Genomic DNA, 19803 nt, shown 5'->3' on the forward strand with positions numbered 1-19803 from the left:
TATATATATGTGAGGCAAATGGGAGATGCAATTTGTTTTCATGATTGAGTTCCCTGTCCTCAATGTTTTTACAAAAAATTATTATTTCAGGGTAGATGATTTAATTTATTACTAATAGGTCATACCACTTGTCTCAATTTGTGAAGAAGTGAGCATTGCAGCCATTTTAGTCCATAGTTCTTCATTTTGAAAAATCAGTTTAGTCCATGAATTGTCTCAAATGTAACAATCAGATGATGCAAGTTAAAATGTGATGCTTCGTATTTACCAGTATCCCAATGTGTCAGTCTAGACTTTGATCTTCAGTCTCTAGAACAAGAATTGAACTCTTATCTCTTTGTGGTACAAGTGCTATCCACTGAGCTATAACTGATACTATAGAAAACTGAGTTCTGTATTGATGGGATCTGTCAAGGAGTTTGAAATAAAATAAAGAGATAAAAAGAACTGAGAATGTTGTGTTAATGACCAGGCCAGACCCCTTAGAATATTTCAAAAAGGTAGCCTAGAATTAACTTTTCTAGTTATTTTAAGCAGGTGTAAAGTGGATATTCTAGGGGTGATGCAGCTGGCCCAACCACTCAATTTTAAACAAAACAGGATTTATTCATAAATGATTGAATGAAACATGAACAAAAGAGAAAGGAATTTAGAATAGCTTAACCTATTTGAAAACCCAAACGATTCTGTCACAACTTAATGGTGCTGTTCCGAATACTTGCAACATCCCATGAATACCCCTTGGCAAAAAGGTAAATTCAAACACAGGTTCTTACAGGAGAGATGTCAGTGTGGGAAGAATCAGCATGGAGCAGCTTCTCTGGGTACCCAGCAAAAACTTAATCAGCAGCTGCAAATGGAACAGCTTGCTAAAACCAAACCAAACGCTGAATTAGGAGAATTGGTCACTCCCTTTTCATTGTACAAGTGTTTTAAAAAAAACTTAAAAGCTTTTTCATGTAGGTATTTCCAGACACATCAGAACCTCTAACTTTACCACCCCTCAGAAGGAAAAGATCAGAATACACTTCTTAAAGGAGCAGCCTCATCATAGGTAGAAATACACAGCAAGTTGCCACCTGCTAAATAAAAATGACATATGAATATTTTGGCTGTAAACTGTTCAGAATGTATGAAGAATGTACAGCTAAACATCAGTGCCACCATCAAACTGTCTTTACTGTATTCACAGCCACATGATCTACTGTGTAGCTTGCTGTGTTTATATTACACTGTACAATAATGGCACATTTTTGCCTATCACAAGTAATTTTAATTTCTATTACAATGATGTTTTCACACCATCTTTTTAATAAAACTTTATGACAAATGAGTCATAATGACAATTGAAACCAATTTCAGAAAACCATTCCCTACTGAACTGAATATCAACTCCATTTCCCACACTACCTCTGATTGGTTTGGGTTGTCCGCTGATATTGAAAAGCACTTCAAAATCCTTTAGTATATTACATCAGTTTTCTAGACTTCCAAAGTGCCTCATTTGCTAAAGCATGTTGGGACATCTTGAGGAGGTGACGGGTGCAGTATAAATGCAACTCTTTCTTTACCTTTACATGTGCAAACAGAGTGTATGAGCTTGCTAAGGCATGTAATTATCAATGTGTCTGTTTATAATCTACAATCCATCTAATTCCTCTTGGCCACCGAATGTTAATCAGAAAATACATTATCCAAATAACGGTTATGTTCATGAATTTTCTGTTCATTTCATGTTATTCCTTTCTCACTAACTAGTGCCACCAAGCATTCTTGGCTCAACTGTGCCCACTGAATATGATGCCATAGAGAATGAAGATGTGAAATTGGAATGTGTGGCTACAGGAGAACCAAAACCCATTCTAAAGTGGTTCAAAGAGGGCCAACCATTAGAAACACTGACAAAAGCACACTTCAAGTGAGTGTGTATTCATTTTTACATATCACCACTGAAAGATTATTTGCAAGGTGTGATTATATATTAAGTACAATGGCCTATACCCTTTAGAGTTTATAAGAATAAGAGCTGAAAATGTGTTGCTGGTCAAAGCACAGCAGACCAGGCAGCATCTCAGGAATAGGGAATTCGACGTTTCGAGCATAAGCCCTTCAGGTGATCTCTTTAAAATGTGTAAAATTATTTGAGAGCGTGACAGGATAGATGCTGAGAGACCGTTTCCCTGGCTGGAGTGTTCATGGTCCTGGGGTTAAAATTCAATCCAGTCCCCAACTTCTTTATTGCCCTGCAAACTATTTTTACCTGTCAGGTGTTTTGTCCAGTTCCCACTTTGAAAGTCACTATTGAATTTGCCTCTCTCACGCTCAGGTGAAGCACTCCAGATTGTAACTACTCACTGCATGTGGAAAAGCGTTTCCTTATATTTGTTGTCTTTGGTTCTTTTTCTAATCACCTTAAAGCACTATCCCTTGGTTCTTAGGCCTTCCACCAAATGGCTATCCATGCTGTCTGGACTAAAAACCTGTGACTGAATTTGCCAAACAATTGGAATTGATTTGGTTGATGGCACCAGGCCACATGATCAAGCCTATTTCACTGGCCTCATGTGAGACTGAGTGAAAGTAATTGGTAATGCAAAGTATCGGTTGTCTATTTGATCATGAGATATTTGTTTTCTTCTCATCCTGTAGCTTGACCTCAGATGGTAGCTCCTTGGATATAAAAGGAGTTTTGGTTTCAGACACAGGAAAATACACTTGTGTGGCATGGAATCCTGCTGGAGAAGAGACAAAAATGTACATACTCAAAGTACTCAGTAAGTGAACATTCAAACTTTCAAGTGCTTACTGCTTATTTTCCCTAGCAGCATGTATTGGTTGGAAGGCCTAGATTTTGTTGTATCCCTCTGTGTCAGAATGGAGAACAAAGAGCATTAAAAATGGTGTTGTTGTGGTTCTGTTCGCCAAGCTGGGAATTTGTGTTGCAGACGTTTCGTCTCCTGTCTAGGTGACATCCTCAGTGCTTGGGAGCCTCCTGTGAAGCGCTTCTGTGATCTTTCCTCCGGCATTTGTAGTGGTTTGAATCTGCCGCTTCCGGTTGTCAGTTCCAGCTGTCCATTGCAGTGGCCGGTATAATAAGCACATCAACCTTGACCCAATATACCGGCCACTGCAGCGGACAGCTGGAACTGCCAACCGGAAGCGGCAGATACAAAACACTACAAATGCCGGAGGAAAGATCACAGAAGCGCTTCACAGGAAGCTCCCAAGCACTGAGGATGTCACCTAGACAGAGGACGAAACGTCTGCAACACAAATTTCCAGCTCAGAACAGAACCACAACAACGAGCACCCGAGCTACAAATCTTTTCACAAACTTTAAAAATAGTGTGGTGAAATCCATTCCACACTCATCCTAGTTTCCAGTATTTTAAGAACTCAGTCAAGCATTCGTAATGGAGTCATCTGGCAATTGTACCAACAGGAACAGACTGAACAGATGGCTAGATATTTGTTTTGCAAGGTGAATGTTCATCTGAAGTCCAGTGATCAATGGACTCAGCCAGATCGTGGGTTATTTATACTGATACAAAGGTGACTGGTGGTAGCATTTTCTGACCATTTTATCACCTTGTAATAACTGTAATTTAAATGGCTTTTCAATGATTGTGAATTTATTTGGATAACTTATAGAGGAGTTATATGGATTAATGTTTTATTGATTGGGACTTCCATTTGCCATATTTGATTGACAGTTTTATGATATTGTAAGGGGGAACTTTGTTTCTGAGTGAAAGTTGAATGCAAAATTTTGTTTCTTTAATTTCATGAGCATTACAAAGACTTGCCTATATTAAGTGACTCATGAGTTTTGTATTTAGTGGTTACTTGATGAGTGGATATTGACCTCTCTCCACAGAGGCCTGTATCCCATCACCAAGTCACCCTTTATTTACATGTGGAAAGTATATGACACTGGTCCAGCTTCCTCAGAGCCAGCTCTGAGTGAACAAAACCTTTGGCATTCCTGTTTTTTTTTGTTAACATTCCTGTTTATCATCTTATTCAAAAGAGCAGCCCTCTTTTGGGAGGACTATGGTGATTTTGCCTTTACCAGCCCACCTCTCCTAATTCTGTAGTCAAGTGACCCATGGCTTTAGCATGGCCAATCTGGCCTGCACATCTTTGGATTGTGAGAGGAAACTAGTGCACCCAGAGGAAACCCACATAGACAGTTATCTGAGGCAGGAATCGAACCCAGGTCCGTAGCACTGTGAGGCAGCAGTGCTACCCACTGAGCCACTGTACTGCCCCATGTTCCTGTTTATTTGATTTTTCTTTTTCTTAAAGGGCAAACGTCTTTTTTTTTTGTTTTAACCCCCGCACTACCGCCTAACCGTGGTTGTGCTTATTTTTTTTCCCCAGCACCCATGGTGTGTGTGTGCAGGTGAGAGACACAGTGAGAGACACAAAGTGTACAAATCTTTATTCAATTTCCACCACCAGGAAGATAGGAAAACACCCGAATGGCCAGTGACAAGCAGTGCCCTTACGTTCCTGTTTATATATGTCAGCCAGGGCTCCCTGATTGGACCAGATTAACAGCCATAATCAGGGAGCCCATATTCTGTGAAGTCCACCTGGCTGTCCTCATCACAATCACTACAGGCATGGAAGATGTAGGGGACATGGAAGGTATGGGGACCATGGAAGTGGACAAAGAAATAAGGGGTGAGGCTTATTGCCCAGAGGGCATAGCAATCATGAATACAACTGGACCAAATATGTGTGGCCATTCTAACCCATCAGCTTTGTCATCTCTCTCCAGATTCACTGTTACTTTCTCATAAGTTCAAATTCAGCTTTTCTTTTTTTGTTGTTGTCCTCAGTACCTCCGAATATCAGTGGAGTCTCCAGCCATCCTGAGATCATCACGGTAGTGCCGAATGCAGTGGTTACACTTGAATGCAGAGCTGCTGGTACCCCTCCTCCACAGCTCACCTGGTTAAAGGATGGATTACCACTTCCCATCTCATCCCATGTGAGGCTGCTGTTGGCTGGTCAGTTGCTGAGGTAAACTCTTTTATGGGTTGGGGCTGAAAAATCATCTTGAATTCTTTGCATCCATGTTGTTGGTGTCTTTGCTTAAATATTTCGTCGCTTTTTACACATACTTAGACAAGTTTTGTCTAAAATTTATTCCTCAGGATTGCTCACGTTCAGATTTCTGACGCTGGAACCTACACTTGTGTCGCTGAGAGTCAGGCGGGCATGACAGAGCGGCATTACCAACTGCAAGTTCAAGGTGAGCAAAACCTTCTGGAGGGAAGTTTGAGGTTAAATCTCCTCCCTGCCCAGTTCATGTTTCTTTTGTATTCATTCATGGAATGTGGGCAGCACTTATCGATATTCCCTAGTTACCCTGGTGAAGATGCTCGTGGGCTGTTACTTGAACTGCTGCAGTCCTTTGGGCTTAGGGATATGCAAAGTTCTGTAAGGAAGGGGGTTCCAGGACTTTAATCCAGCAACAGTGAAGGAAGGACGATGTATTTTCAAAACAGGATGGTGTGTGACTTGAAGGGAAACTTGCAGGTGGTGTTGTTCGCAGCAATAAGCAAAACTGATCCACAAAGACAAACTAAACGGCAGCCCATCCCAGCTTTCCACAGCAATTTGAAATGAAACTTCATCTCTTGTAAAATAAGTAACCAAGAAGATCGATGAAGGCAGAGCGATAAACATTGTTTACTTGGACTTTAGTTAAGCCTTTGACAAAGTTCTGTGTGTAGACTAATTAGTATAGTTAGATCACATGGGATTCAGGATGAGCTTGCCAATTGGATACAAAATTGGCTTAATAGCAGAAGCCACAGTGGTGGTGGAGAGTTGTTTTTGAGAATGGAGACCTGTGATCAGCGGTGTTCCACAGGGATCAGTAATGGGTCCATTTTTGTTTGTCATTTTATATAAATGTTTTAGATGAAAATATAGACGGCATGGTTAGTAAGTGTGCAGAAGACACCAAGATTGATGGTATTGTTGACAATGAAGACGGTTATCTAAGATTACAAAGTGATCTTAATCAATTGAGTCAGTGGGCTAAAGTGTGACAGATGGAGTTTAATTTGGATAACTGCAAGGTATTGCATTTTGGTAAACCAAACAAATTAAAAGTAGTGTCTTGGGTAGTGTTGTAGAGCAGAGAGACCTAGGGATTCCAGTACATGACGACACTCACTCTCGTCCAACCTCTGATGTTCACCTGTTTTTCCTACATTTGGGGACCAAAGCTGTAATTAGATCAGGAGCTCAGTGACTCAGGCAGAAATCAAATAGAGTGTCAGTGATCAGGTTATCCACGTGGCGCTTAAAGTCATAGAGATGTACAGCATGGAAACAGACCCTTCAGTCCAACCCCCGCATGCCAACCAGATATCCCAATCCAACCTAGTCCCACCTGCCAGCACCCGGCCCATATCCCTCCAAACCCTTCCTATTCATATGCTCATCCAAATGCCTTTTCGGTACTGTTGATGGCCTCTTCCATCAGTTTGCTGATGATCAAATGTAGACCAATCAGGTAATAATAGGCTGGGTTGGATTTAGGAACATAAGAAATAGGAGCAGGGGTAGGTCATTCAGCCTTTCAATCCTATCCTGCCATTATGTGAGATCATGGCTGACCAGCCCCAGGCCTCAACTCCTCTTTCATACCAGTTCCTCATAGTCCTTAACTCCTTGATACTTCAAAAATCTATCTAAATCCTCATTAAATGCATGGAGCAATCCATCATTCATTCCCTTCTGAGAGGAAATTTCTTTATATCTCAATTTTAAATGAGTGTCCCTTGTTCTGTACATCTCCCAGTTTGAGTGTCCCCCACTAATGAAAATTTCTCAACAACTAGTCTGTCAAACCACCTCAAAATCTTTGTTTCATAAAATCATCTGCCATTCTTCTAACCTCTAATATTTAGCTGTTCTCAATAAGCCACCCACTTTGTCACAGGAATCAACTGCTTCCGATAACAATAATTCCTTTCTTAAACTCGTAAACCAAAACTGCACACAGTACTCCAGGTCGAGAGTGTGGTACTGGAAAAGCACAGCAGGTCAGGCAGTATCTGAGGAGCAGGAGAATCGACGTTTCGGGCATAAACTCTTCATCAGGAATTCTGATGCTCCTGCTCCTTAGATGCAGCCTAACCATCTGTACTTTTCCAGCACCACACTCTTGACTCTGATCTCCAGCATCTGCAGTCCTCACTTTCTCCACAGTACTCTAGGTGTGGGCTTATCAACACCCTGGACAGTTGGAACAAGACTTTTGTATATTCAACCTCCAATCCCCTAGTAGGTAATTTGCCTTCTGAATTATTTTGCTGCATCCGTGTGCTGATATTTTATGTTTCATGTCCAAGAATAACTAGATCTTCTGAAAATTATGGTGTCTCTTTCCATTTAAATAGTCTTTTGATTTGTCCTATCAATTTTGTGCAAAGAATGTACTTTTCTCCAGTTTTTGGATAGATGCCAATGTTATAATTGTATTGGAGCAACTTGGTTAGGCATATGGCTAATTCTGGAGCACGAGTCTTCAGTTCTGTTGCTAGAATGTTGTGAGAACCCGTAGTCTTTGCAGTACCCAACATCTTCAGCCATTTCCTAATATCACAATGAATGAGTCAAATTGGTCAAAGACTAGCATCTGTAATGCAAGGGATCTCAGAAGAATATTATTCATTTGCTAAACCACATCTCAAATTACTACTGACCATTTACTTGAGTGGATTACTAGAGAAGAGACAAAACAAGAGAATCTGCTATCTCTTTCTAGTGATGATAGGCATAAGAATATGGATAAGATTGCAACCTTTTGAGCCCACTCCACCATTCAGTAAGATTATCACTGGTCTAATTGTGTCCTCAAATCAACTTTCCTGCCTACTCCTACCCACAGAATCCTTGACTCCACCTTAATTTTGGATGGTCTTTTAAATGTCTACACATTCCCTTTATTGGAAAAGCTGGAGTAAGGGGTATGGCTCATTGTTCAGGTCTCCATTAAGATTCAACCAGAAGACGCAAGGATGACAAGTAGTTGTAATTAAGTAACACTGAGAAGAGTTTTAAAAGCCTGCAGTTTATAGAAATGTAAGCTGTAAAGGTAGTGTTTCTCATTATTGAGTTTGGAGAATATTTATTTATGGGGTGTCGTGAAGAATAAGTGGGACTAGAAACCAGTTAAAATTAACTGTCAGAGACAGCAATGAGAGAATGATCAGATAATGAATTTTTATGATGTTAGCTAAGGGATAATTGCACTGTGATTCTATGTTCACAAATCCCCTTCCCAGTTCCACCCAGGTTTGAGAATTCTGGAGACTCTGAAGAAATGATGGTCGTCAGAGGAGCTTCTGTGTCTTTCACATGTGATGCTGGTGGAATTCCACCCCCTGTGTTCTCCTGGTTAAAAGATGGTGAACTGCTGGTGCTCAACGACCTAAGTCTCAAGAGTCATGAGATGAAGCTGCAGCTACCCTCTGTGGACATAAGTGACTCTGGATGGTACTCCTGCATTGCCGTGAATGATGCAGGCAAGGCTACAAGACACTTCCACTTGGTTGTCATGGGTGAGTGAAATGTGCTCACGAATTTGAGAATGGACACAATCTCAAAGGGAAACATCATCTGAGCCAATTGACAATCTTGTAGCTCTACATGTAGCTCTACATGTCCCTTTTTCTTAATAGATCACTGTGCATCCTTTCCTCTTAAACATATTTCTCTCTCACCTTTGGTTTGATCTCTGCTGATTAATCAATAACCAGGTCAGTGAGTGGTAGTGAATAGCTTTCTTCCATGTCTTTACCTGTGTCATTTCAAATCATAAAGCGATCAGAAAAGACAATTAAACCTCATGCCAACATTTCCATGGCAATATGGAATGAAACTTTACATCTTGTACAATAACTCAATAACATCTAGGATCATAGAGATGTACAGCATGTAAACAGACCCTTCGGTCCAACCCGTCCATGTCGATCAGATGTTCCAACCCAATTTAGTCCCACCCGCCAGCACCCGGCCCATATCCCTCCAAACCTTCCTATTCATAAAACCATCCAAATGCCTCTTAAATGTTGTAATTGTACCAGCCTCCACCACTTCCTCTGGCAGCTCATTCCATACACGTACCACCCTCTGCATGAAAAAGTTGTCCTTAGGTCTTTTATATCTTCCCCCCCCCTCCTCATCCTAAACCTATGCCCTCTAGTTCTGGACTCCCGACCCCAGGGAAAAGACTTTGCCTATTTACCCTCTCCATGCTCCTCATAATTCTATAAACCTCTATAAGGTCGCCCGTCAGTCTCCGATGCTCCAGGGAAAACAGCCCCAACCTGTTCAACCTCTCCCTGTAGCTCAAATCCTCCAACACTGGCAACATCCTTGTAAATCTTTTTTGAACCCTTTAAGTTTCGCAACATCTTTCCGATAGGAAGGAGACCAGAATTGCACGTAATATTCCAACAGTGGCCTAACCAATGTCCTGTACAGCTGCAACAGGACCTCCCAACTCCTGTACTCAATACTCTGACCAGTAAATGAAAGCATACCAAACACCTTCTTCACTATCCTATCTACCTGCAATTCCACTTTCAAGGAGCTATGAACTTGCACTCCAAGGTCTCTTTGTTCAACAACACTCTCTAGGACCTGACCATTAAGTGTATAAGTCCTGCTAAGATTTGCTTTCCCGAAATGCAGCACCTCACATTTATCTGAATTAAACTCCACCTGCCACTTCTCACCCATTGGCCCATCTGGTCCAGATCCTGTTATAATCTGAGGTAACCCTCTTTGCTGTCCACTACACCTCCAATTTTGGTGTCATCTGCAAACTTACTAACTGTACCTCTTATGCTCGCATCCAAATCATTTATGTAAATGACAAAAAGTAGAGGGCCCAGCAACGATCCTTGTGGCACTCCACTGGTCACAGGCCTCCAGTCTGAAAATCAACCCTCCACCACCACCCTCTGTCTTCTACCTTTGAGCCAGTTCTGTATCCAAATGGCTAATTCTCTCTGTATTCCGTGAGATCTAACATTGCTAATCAGTCTCCCATGGGGAACCTTGTCAAACACCTTACTGAAGTCCATATAGATCACATCTACTGCTCTGCCCTCATCAATCTTCTTTGTTACTTCTTCAAAAAACTCAATCAGAAAAGAGGAGCAGAACTGACACTTTTTTTCCTTTATTGTTGAATACATCAACATACAGTACTGCCATATCACCTCATTTCCTCTCTTGTTTTAAATAATCAGAACGTAATGAGACACAGCAGAGGGAATCTCCTCATTAAACCAATCCTCTCATGCAATTTCATACCGTAGAGCAGCTGTATAATGAAGTGGGTAATACTGTCCCCCAAATCAGAAAGTTCCAGGTTCAAGTTCCATTCCAGACGTAAATACATGAATCGAGGTTGACACTCTATTGAAGTATCAGGAAAGGGCTGGACTGTTGGAGGAACTGTCTTTCAGGCACGATGTTAAACTGAGGCCTCAGCTACCCTTTTACATGGACATGAAAGATTTCGCACCAGCATTTCAAAGAAAAATAGAGTTTATCTGCGTGGTCCTGATCTTTATCTCTCAATCAAATCACAAAAGCAAATGATTTGGACAAAGAAACTAGAAAAAAGAAACATAAGTAGGCCATTCAACATGATCCATCTCAGTACCCTATTCCCACTGTCACCCATTTCCTTTGATCCTTTAGCACTAAGAAATACATTGTAAACAGTCAATTTTTGGCCTCAACAACTTTCTGTGCCAGAGAATTCCACAGGTCCACCACTCTTTAGGTAAAGAGATTTTCCTCAGTCCTAAATGGCTGAACCCGTATCTTTAGACTAATCTAGAAGAGGGCACTGTTGGTATGATCAGCAAGTTTGCAGATGACACAAAAATTGGTGTAATAGCAGAAAGCATAAGGGACTGTCAGAGAATACAAGAGGATATAGATAGACTGGAGAGTTGGGTGGAAAATTGGCAGATGACTTTCAATCCAGACAAATGTGAGGTGATGCATTTGGGCAAGTCTAATTCTAGAGTGAATTATACAATGAATGGAAGAGCCTTGGGAAAAGTTGATGGGCAGAGAGATCTGGGAGTGCAGGTCCATTGTATCTGAAGGTTGCTGCACAGGTGGATAGAGTGGTCAAGAAGGCATATAGTTGGACAGGGTATTGAGTATAAGAGCTGGCAAGTCATGTTAAAATTGTACAAGACATTGGTTCGGCCGCATTTAGAATACTGTGTACAGGTCTGGGCGCCACATTGCCAAAAGGGTGTGGACACTTTGGAGAGGGTGCAGAGAAGGTTTACGAAGATGTTGCCTGTTATGGAATGTGCTAGCTATGAAGAGAGGTTGAGTAGGTTAGATTTATTTCCACTCGAAAAAAGGAGATTGAGGGGGGACCTGTTTGAGGTTTACAAAATCGTAAAGGGTATAGACAGGTTGGATAGAGACAAGCTTTTTCCCAGGGTGAAGGATTCAATAATGAGAGGTCATGCTTTCAAAGTGGGAGATGGAAAGTTTAAGGGGGATACATGCAGCATGTACTTCACGCAGAGGATGGTGGGCGTTTGGAACGCATTGCCAGCAGAGGTGGTAGAGGCAGACACAGTAGATTCATTTAAGATGCTTCTGGACAGATGCATGTGTAGGTGGGGAGCAGAGGGATACAAATGCTTAGGAATTGACTGACAATACATTTGGATTGGCTCAGGCTTGAAGGGCTGAAAGGCCTATTCCTGGGCTGTAATTTTTCTTTGTTCTTTAATCAGGAATGTCCTTCTAATGTGCTAACCTTACAGCGCCAGAGACCCAGGTTCAATTCCCACCTCAGGCGACTGTCTGTGTGAAGTTTGCACATTCTCCCTGTGTCTGCGTGGGTTTCCTCCCACAGTCCAAAAATGTGCAGGTTGGGTGATTTGGCCATGATAAATTGCACGTAGTGTTAGGGGCATGGGGTAAATGTGGGGGAATGGGTCTGGGTGGGTTGCGCTATGGCAGGTCGGTGTGGACGTGTTGGGCCGAAGTGTCTGTTTCCGCACAGTAAGTAATCTAATCGAATCGAATCTAATCTAATCTACCTTTCTTATGTGTTAGAATTTACATAGAATATTTCTATGAGATTCTCCTTCATCTTCTGTTACTGTTCACTGTGTTCAAATTGCCTACCATGTTTCTTATATTACAAAGAGTATTACAACCAGTTAAGTACTTTGGGATGTCCTGTGGTTGCGAAAGCTGCTTTGGAATCTCCTAGTCTTTCTGTAATTTTAAACCCAAACATCTAAGCTCACGATTAGTAAGAGACTATCTCCACTTGTAACCTTTAGTTAGATTGCATTTCAAACTATTGAACATACTTGTTTAATTTTAACAACTGTTGCCATGGTCGTGACCTCCTGGAACTCCATGCACCCTTTAAATCTAGACATCATCTAGGTAATATCTTGTCCTTCATATCTGCCCAGCTCACACTGATGGGGAAAAAAAAACCTTCTCTCCTCTGGCTGTTAGTTTCTTTAAGAAATAAACTTGAGCAGGCAACCATAGAACTAAACCACTGTCACATTAGCACAATTCAATTGCAATGTCAATCCCGTTCTCATTTTTAGTGACTGCATCTGTTTTGAATTTTGAACACAGACTTTTGAGCAATTTAAACACATATATGTACCTTTACTCTGCTGGTAGAACTCATCACCATTGTTACTCACCATTGTGATATAAAGGCATTATGTTGAATTATATTCTGGACTCTTGCACGATCCCCAAGTATAATTACTCAGGAGTGAATGACCATTTTCAGCTGTATGGACCCTAATCTCTGAAATCCCTTCACTAAACCATTTTTCCTCCCTGTCCCCTTTTAAGACACTCCCTAAAATTCACCTCACTTAGCTTCTTACATGGCTTTGGTGTTTTATTACAATCAAGGTCTATAAGTATGGAAGTTGTTACATTTGAGAATAGCTTAAGAATTATTGTGAAACTGGAAATTCGCAGTATTTTCCCTCACAGAAACCATTTGTCCTTGTAGAGCCGCCACAGATTTCTGACTCTGAGATGCCACAGGAAGTGTCTTTTGTGCTAAGTAGCCTACTGGAGTTGGTGTGCACAGCAATAGGAGTCCCTGCTCCTGAAATAAGCTGGATGAAGGACGGAGTGCCTCTTGATGGAACAGGCTTGGTGCTGAATGATGGAAAGGTGCTCCGGATAGAAAGGGTGCAGGTAGGTGTTTCTCAGTTTATTGAATCTTATTCCCTGCAGTAGCTCGTTTCAAATATTTAGGCGGTAATGTTTAAAAGACTTTGACATCTGTTGAAGTAATTCTGTGGACCACTGCAGTTCATATGATGTAGGTAAACCCTTACTGTTGTTCAGGAGAGAGTTCCAGGATTTTAATCCAGCAACAGTGAAGGAATAGCATATAGTTCCAAGTCAGGAACCAAGTGTGTCTTAGAGAAAAACTTGCTTGGTGGTGGTATTTCTCTGTGTTTGCAAGGCTGAAAGGTGCTGTCAACAGAGTCTTGGTGAGTTGCTGAGTGCCTATTATAAATGATACACACTGCTGCCACTGTGTGTCAGTTTCGGAGGGAGTGATTGTTCACTATGCATTTAAGTACCAAACAAGTGGGCTGATTTCTCTCTATGGTGCCAAGCTGTGTTGTTGGAGCTGAACTCATGCAGGCAAGTGGATAGTATTCTATCATGCTCTTGATTTGTATCTTGTAAATGATGTTTAGGCTTTGCAGAGTCAGGAGACTAGTTACTTGCTGTAGAATTACCAGCTTCTGGCAGTGGCTGCTGGATCAGTTGTTGATCTTAAACCTGCCATCGGTAACATTTTTATGAAGCAAAGGTATTAAGGGATATGAGCCAAATGCAGATAAATGGAGATAGGCCACAGATAAACAATAATCTCATTGAGTGATGAAATAGGCTCGAGGGACTGAATGGCCTACTCCTGTTACTATGTTTCTCTGGACTGTTCTTGAAGTCACAGTAGCTGGTCCCATTAAGTCTCTGGTCAATGATAACCCCAGTATGTTAATTGTATGGAGTCAACAATGATAATGCTGTTGAACATCATGGGGCAATGGTTAGTTTCTCTCTTAAGTGGATATTTGTAGAGTTAAGCATTCTTATTAATGTTTAATCCCCCGCCCCGATTTCAAATAAAGCACAAGGTAATATGAAAAATGTGATTTGTGCAATAGTAATAAATAGTTACTTTTCTTTAGTCAACTGGGTGTTATGACACATTCGGACTACTTATATATGAGACTTCTAATCAAACTACTAAGAAGTCACATAAGTAGACTTTATGCTTGCATGATGTCAATCTCACATTCTATCCCCAACTTTACATATTACACATTCTGAAGGCCAATGAAATCAACTGCAGACTGCTAAGAGGCGGAGATTAACGGCATACCAGAACTTAACTAGAACTACAGATCTGGAACAACACTGGTGAGCTTTCCCTGCATATCCTGTAGATACATCCTGCTTACGGAGGGCAAATGGCTTGCAACTCTTTCTGGAGCCAAGTCGGAAGTAATTCCAATTCCCATCTTGTTGTGCAGTTTATTTAAGTTGGTCACTGAGCATTCAAATAGCTTCTGAAAAGTTATTGGTCTCTACATCATCGTAACACATTAATCGTAGTAAGGGGGAATGTGAAGAATTAATTATAGCAAAATCATGTATCAGAAATGCCCACACTGGCCAAATAAAGCCTCCAATCAGAGACTACAAAATCATACCAGCAAGAGGTACGAAGAACTCTGAGCAGTAACTAAGTTTATACTCATCCAATGTGTGGACTGACATTTCTAAAAGGCAGGCAGAGATCTCCACCAGCTAAATATCTTAAGCTGTGGCTATGCCCTTGTGTTTAGCAGCAGCACATGCTTGCAAATTCAACACTGCCACTGTCAACAAGCTTGCTTTGTTATTTGGATGACAAAGTCACCTTAGAAAATATACAAGTGAATGTGATGCTGGAGACAAATCAGAGCACAGAATGCTCAAGTGAAATATTGGGAGACTGAGTTGTGTTATATAGGGAGGCACCACCTAGTAGTAAATGCAGGGTTTTATAAGATGGTTATGTTTTATACTGTCTCTTTACCTTAACATAAACAGAATGCCCTAAAAAAAGTGGCATGGTGTGAAGTTGGGTTGGAATCTGTCCACCAATTGGCCAGGTGGTGATTACATGGGACCCAGGTCAAGATTCAGTAAAACTCAAGAGCCATGTTTCACATCTGACCACAAAGAGAGAGTCAATTAATTCAAGCAGTCTGATTTTTAAAATACCTTGGACAGAGAGGAAGTCTTTCTGAGAGAAAGTTGAGGGAAGAAGACTGTTTCTCTTCTAGTTACTGGATAAACTGTGGGTTGGAAGACATTCTCAGGTCAACGAGATAGAACCTGTGAAAATTTAAGGGCAATAATAGATTTGGCCTGGCAAGACCGGGGGAAGGAATCTCTAGTTGAGTCTTGCTACTAGAAGTCACTTAGGGAATTCTCAGAAGGCCAGGGAAAATAAGAGTTTTCAACAGTACTGGACATAATGGTGGAGTAATGAAGAGAAATAAGCCCATTGGAAAGTGATAGTAACTGGTCTATTTCCTGTAAAGATGGAAATTCTGTGGGGAGCATGTTGTCAAGTATATTGGGTTTTTCAATTGTGTTAACATGCTAATAAGGATGTATATTTGGTATTAGATGCCTTTAAGTAAGTTTCATCAATGTTGATTTTAGTTTTATTAGTTACAATAAATCTTAAAGCTTTAAATCTTATTATGTGATTTCAGTAGACTGGGTCACTCAGAATTCAAATCTATTTTTAAAAGTTACGGTCTCTGTGCCAATTGTTACCTAGCAGAAATGACTGATTGACCAAAAGGAGCACTGGTCCTGCAGGCCTCTTTACAGCATTCACTGAATGACAGTTGGAGAATAAAGGGATCATGCCACCAGATCTGTCAATAACAGGTGCTGTGTTCCAGGGAGACAACATGGAAAGGAGGAAACAGATGCTACAGAACCTAACGCACCCTACGAAGAGCTGATCCTGTCATCCATTGAGGTGTCGAGATAAACCATCGTCTTGAACACATATCAGTGAACTAGATACTGCAGCACACGTTACAATAGGCAGGCAGGCAGGCCCTGTTGCCTCACACAAATTTGTGTGTCCCACACGGAAAGAATTTAAAACCAGGCACTGGATCACTGATGTGGAATCTCTGTGGTATCTCTGTATCATGCAGTCTGAAAACAGAAAATAACTATTCATTGAGGAGAAGCCAAAAAACCTAGATTTGCAAGCATCTAAACCTAACAATTACATCAATTCCCTTTTAATTTGGGATATATTACTGCTATTTTATTGGACGTAATACCTGCACTGTGTTTTATTGTAGGTAGAAGATGCTGGACTGTATACCTGTCTAGCAGTAAATCTGGCTGGTGAGGATCAGCTGCAATATTTAGTCAGGATAAATGGTATGGTTATATATTTTAAACATTCGTTTTCTTTGCCTGTCTCTGTGTAAATGACCTTTCCTGTATCCTTACATTCACTTTCGCCTTTATTCATGTCTGTACAGTCATAGAGTCATAGAGATGTACAGCATGGAAACAGACTCTTTGGTCCAACCCGTCCATGCCGAGCAGATATCCCAACCAATCTAGTCCCACCAGCCAGCACCCGGCCCATATCCCGCCAAACCCTTCCTATTCATATATCCATCCAGATGCTTCTTAAATGTTGCAATTGTACCAGTCTCCACCACATCCTCTGGCAGCTCATTCCATACAGTACCACCCTCTCCGTGAAAATGTTGCCCCTTATGTCTCTTTTATATCTTTCCCCTCTCACCCTAAACCTATGCCCTCCAGTTCTGTACTCCCTGACCCCAGAGAAAAGACTTTGTCTATTTATCCTATCCATGCCCTTCATAATTTTGTAAACCTCTATAAGGTCACCCCTCAGCCTCCAATGCTCCAGGGAAAACAGCCCCAGCCTGTTCAGCCTCTCCCTATAGCTCAAATCCTCCAACGCTGGCAACATCCTTGTAAATCTTTTCTGAACCCTTTCAAGTTTCACAACATCTTTCCGATATGAAGACCAGAATTGCACACAATATTCCAATAGAGGCCTAACCAATGTCCTGTGCAGCCGCAACATGACCTCCCATCTCCTGTGCTCAATACTCTGACCAATAAAAGAAAGCATACCAAACACCTTCTTCACTACCCTATCTACCTGTGACTCCACTTTCAAGGAGCTATGAACCTGCACTACATGGTCTCTTTGTTCAGCAACACTCCCCAGGACCTTACCATTGAGTGTATAAGTCCTGCTCTGATTTGCTTTCCCAAAAATGCAGCACCTCGCATTTATCTGAATTAAACTCCATCTCCCACTTCTTAGCCCATTGATCCATCTGGTCAAGATCCTGTTGTAATCTGAGGTAACCTTTTTCACTATCCAATACTCCTTCAAATTTGGTGTCATCTGCAAACTTACTAACTGTACCTCTTATGTTCGCATCCAAAACATTTATGTGAATGACAAAAAGTAGAGGGCCCAGCACCGATCCTTGTGGCGCTCCATTGGTGTGGAATTATGAAGGCCTCCAGTCTGAAAAACAACCCTCCACCACCACCCTCTGTCTTCTACCTTTGAGCCAGTTCTGTATCCAAATGGATAGTTCTCCCTGTATTCCATGAGATCTAACCTTGCTAATCAGTCTCCCATGGGGAACCTTGTTGAATGCCTTACTGAAGTCCATATAGATCACATCTACTGCTCTGCCCTCATCAATCTTCTTTGTTACTTCTTCAAAAAATTCAATCAAGTTTGTGAGACTTAAATTCCCACGCTTAAAACCATGTTAACTATCCCTAATCACTCCTTGCCTTTCCAAATACATGTACATCCTGTCCCTCAGGATTCCCTCCAACAACTTGCCCACCACCGAGGTCAGGCTCACCGATCTATAGTTCCCTGGCTTGTCTTTACCGCCCTTCTTAAACAATGGCACCACGTTTGCCAACCTCAAGTCTTCTGGCACCTCATCTGTGACTATCGATGATGCAAATATCTCAGCAAGAGGCCCAGCGATCACCTGTCCAGCTTCCCACAGAGTTCTTGGGTACACCTGATCAGGTCCCGGGGATTTATCCATCTTTAACAGTTTCAAGACATCCAGCACTTTCTTCTCTGTAATCTGGACATTTTGCAAGATGTCACCATCTATTTCCCTACAGTCTATATCTTGCATATCCTTTTCCACAGTAAATACTGATGCAAAATATTCATGTGGTATCTTCCCCATTTTCTGTGGCTCCACACAAAGGCCGCCTTGCTGATCTTTGAGGGTCCCTATTCTCTCCCTAGTTACCCTTTTGTCCTTGATATATTTGTAAAACCCCATTGGATTCTCCTTAATTCTATTTGCCAAAGCTATCTCATGTCCCCTTTTGCCCTCCTGATTTCCCTCTTGTACTTCAGACAGGCATTCGGTCTGCTCCTGTATGATGGAGTCTGCTTTCCTTGTGATTTTAATTTCTTAGTATTTTGAAATACCTTTGTTCTTCACACTATGAATGGCAAAAACGTAATCAAATAATGATCCTATCACTAAATCGATAATATCTAGCATTTTACACAATAATGAAAATGAGAGTCCTATTACCCTGTATCAGAAGAGTGGTTCATAAATCAGTGCCAGTAAATGTGGAACAAGTAAAGGCCATTTATCATTTAATACCTGATTCAGTCTGCCCTATCATGGTTCTGAGGTCATCTTCATGTCTCCTTAACCTTTGTATCCCATTATGAATGACCATCTCAATCCATCCATATCTCCAATTTGATACTTGCATTTTCAATTTCAATTTGATCTCCTTCCAGTTTACTACTTAATCACATGCTCAGTACCTCAGTTGTGTATTTATCTAATTAAATATAGTTCCTCCAAATATCATTGGCTCCAGTGATGTTCAGATGGTTACTTTGTTGGCTGAAGAACAGCTAACACTGGAATGCAAGTCTGAAGCTGATCCGCCTCCCGTTGTTGAATGGTTCAAGGATGATGTACTATTACAGGTGAGTATTTTCAGATTGTAAACTTAATAGGTGAATATGACATAGTTTTCCAACCAAGTAGTCCAAATACCATTACCAAATATTTATATTTATTGCCAATGTTTTGGAAGTGTTGATATTTAATGGAATCATACCACATACAAGCAATTTGAAGTAGGTGAAGTAGACCATTCAGCCTCTCCAACCTTCTCCACTCCCTGATTTACAGCTATTACTGGAATATTTTTGTGTCTTCTATCGTGAAGATGGAAGCTAAATATTTCTTCATTTCATCAGCCATTTCCTTATTATCTATTACTAACACCCCAGTCTCACTGTCTAGAGGACCAACACTCTCTTTACTAACCCTACTTCTTTTATATACCTGTAGAAACTCTTGTAATCTGTTTTTACATTTCTAGCTAGCTCCTTCTCATAGTCTAACTCCTTCCTCCTGATTAACCTTTTTGTCATTCTCTGGTGTTTCTTATATTCTGACCAATAACCATTATACAATATATGCTTTTTACTTAAGTTTGTTGCTTCCCTAACTTTAGTTAACCATGCATGATGGGTCCTCCCTTTAGATTTTTGTTAGGAATATACGTAAAGAGCATACTGACATATCTCCTTAAATGTCTGCCACTGCATCA

The 19803-nt window shown here is 41.0% G+C and overlaps 1 protein-coding gene across 1 annotated transcript in view; it reads left to right on the top strand.

Moving 5' to 3' along the window:
• LOC132825764 (hemicentin-1-like) overlaps window positions 1-19803 on the top strand; it is a 436368-nt gene that overhangs the window by 311594 nt on the left and 104971 nt on the right. Inside the window, exons 65-72 of the mRNA XM_060841228.1 lie at window positions 1759-1918; window positions 2650-2774; window positions 4848-5031; window positions 5166-5263; window positions 8316-8591; window positions 13082-13272; window positions 16479-16560; window positions 19035-19171. Of these exons, the coding sequence (XP_060697211.1) occupies window positions 1759-1918; window positions 2650-2774; window positions 4848-5031; window positions 5166-5263; window positions 8316-8591; window positions 13082-13272; window positions 16479-16560; window positions 19035-19171 (1253 nt within the window). The remainder of the gene's footprint in view (window positions 1-1758; window positions 1919-2649; window positions 2775-4847; window positions 5032-5165; window positions 5264-8315; window positions 8592-13081; window positions 13273-16478; window positions 16561-19034; window positions 19172-19803) is intronic.

Source organism: Hemiscyllium ocellatum, chromosome 21, assembly GCF_020745735.1.
Source record: "Hemiscyllium ocellatum isolate sHemOce1 chromosome 21, sHemOce1.pat.X.cur, whole genome shotgun sequence".
NCBI classification, from domain to species: domain Eukaryota; kingdom Metazoa; phylum Chordata; class Chondrichthyes; order Orectolobiformes; family Hemiscylliidae; genus Hemiscyllium; species Hemiscyllium ocellatum.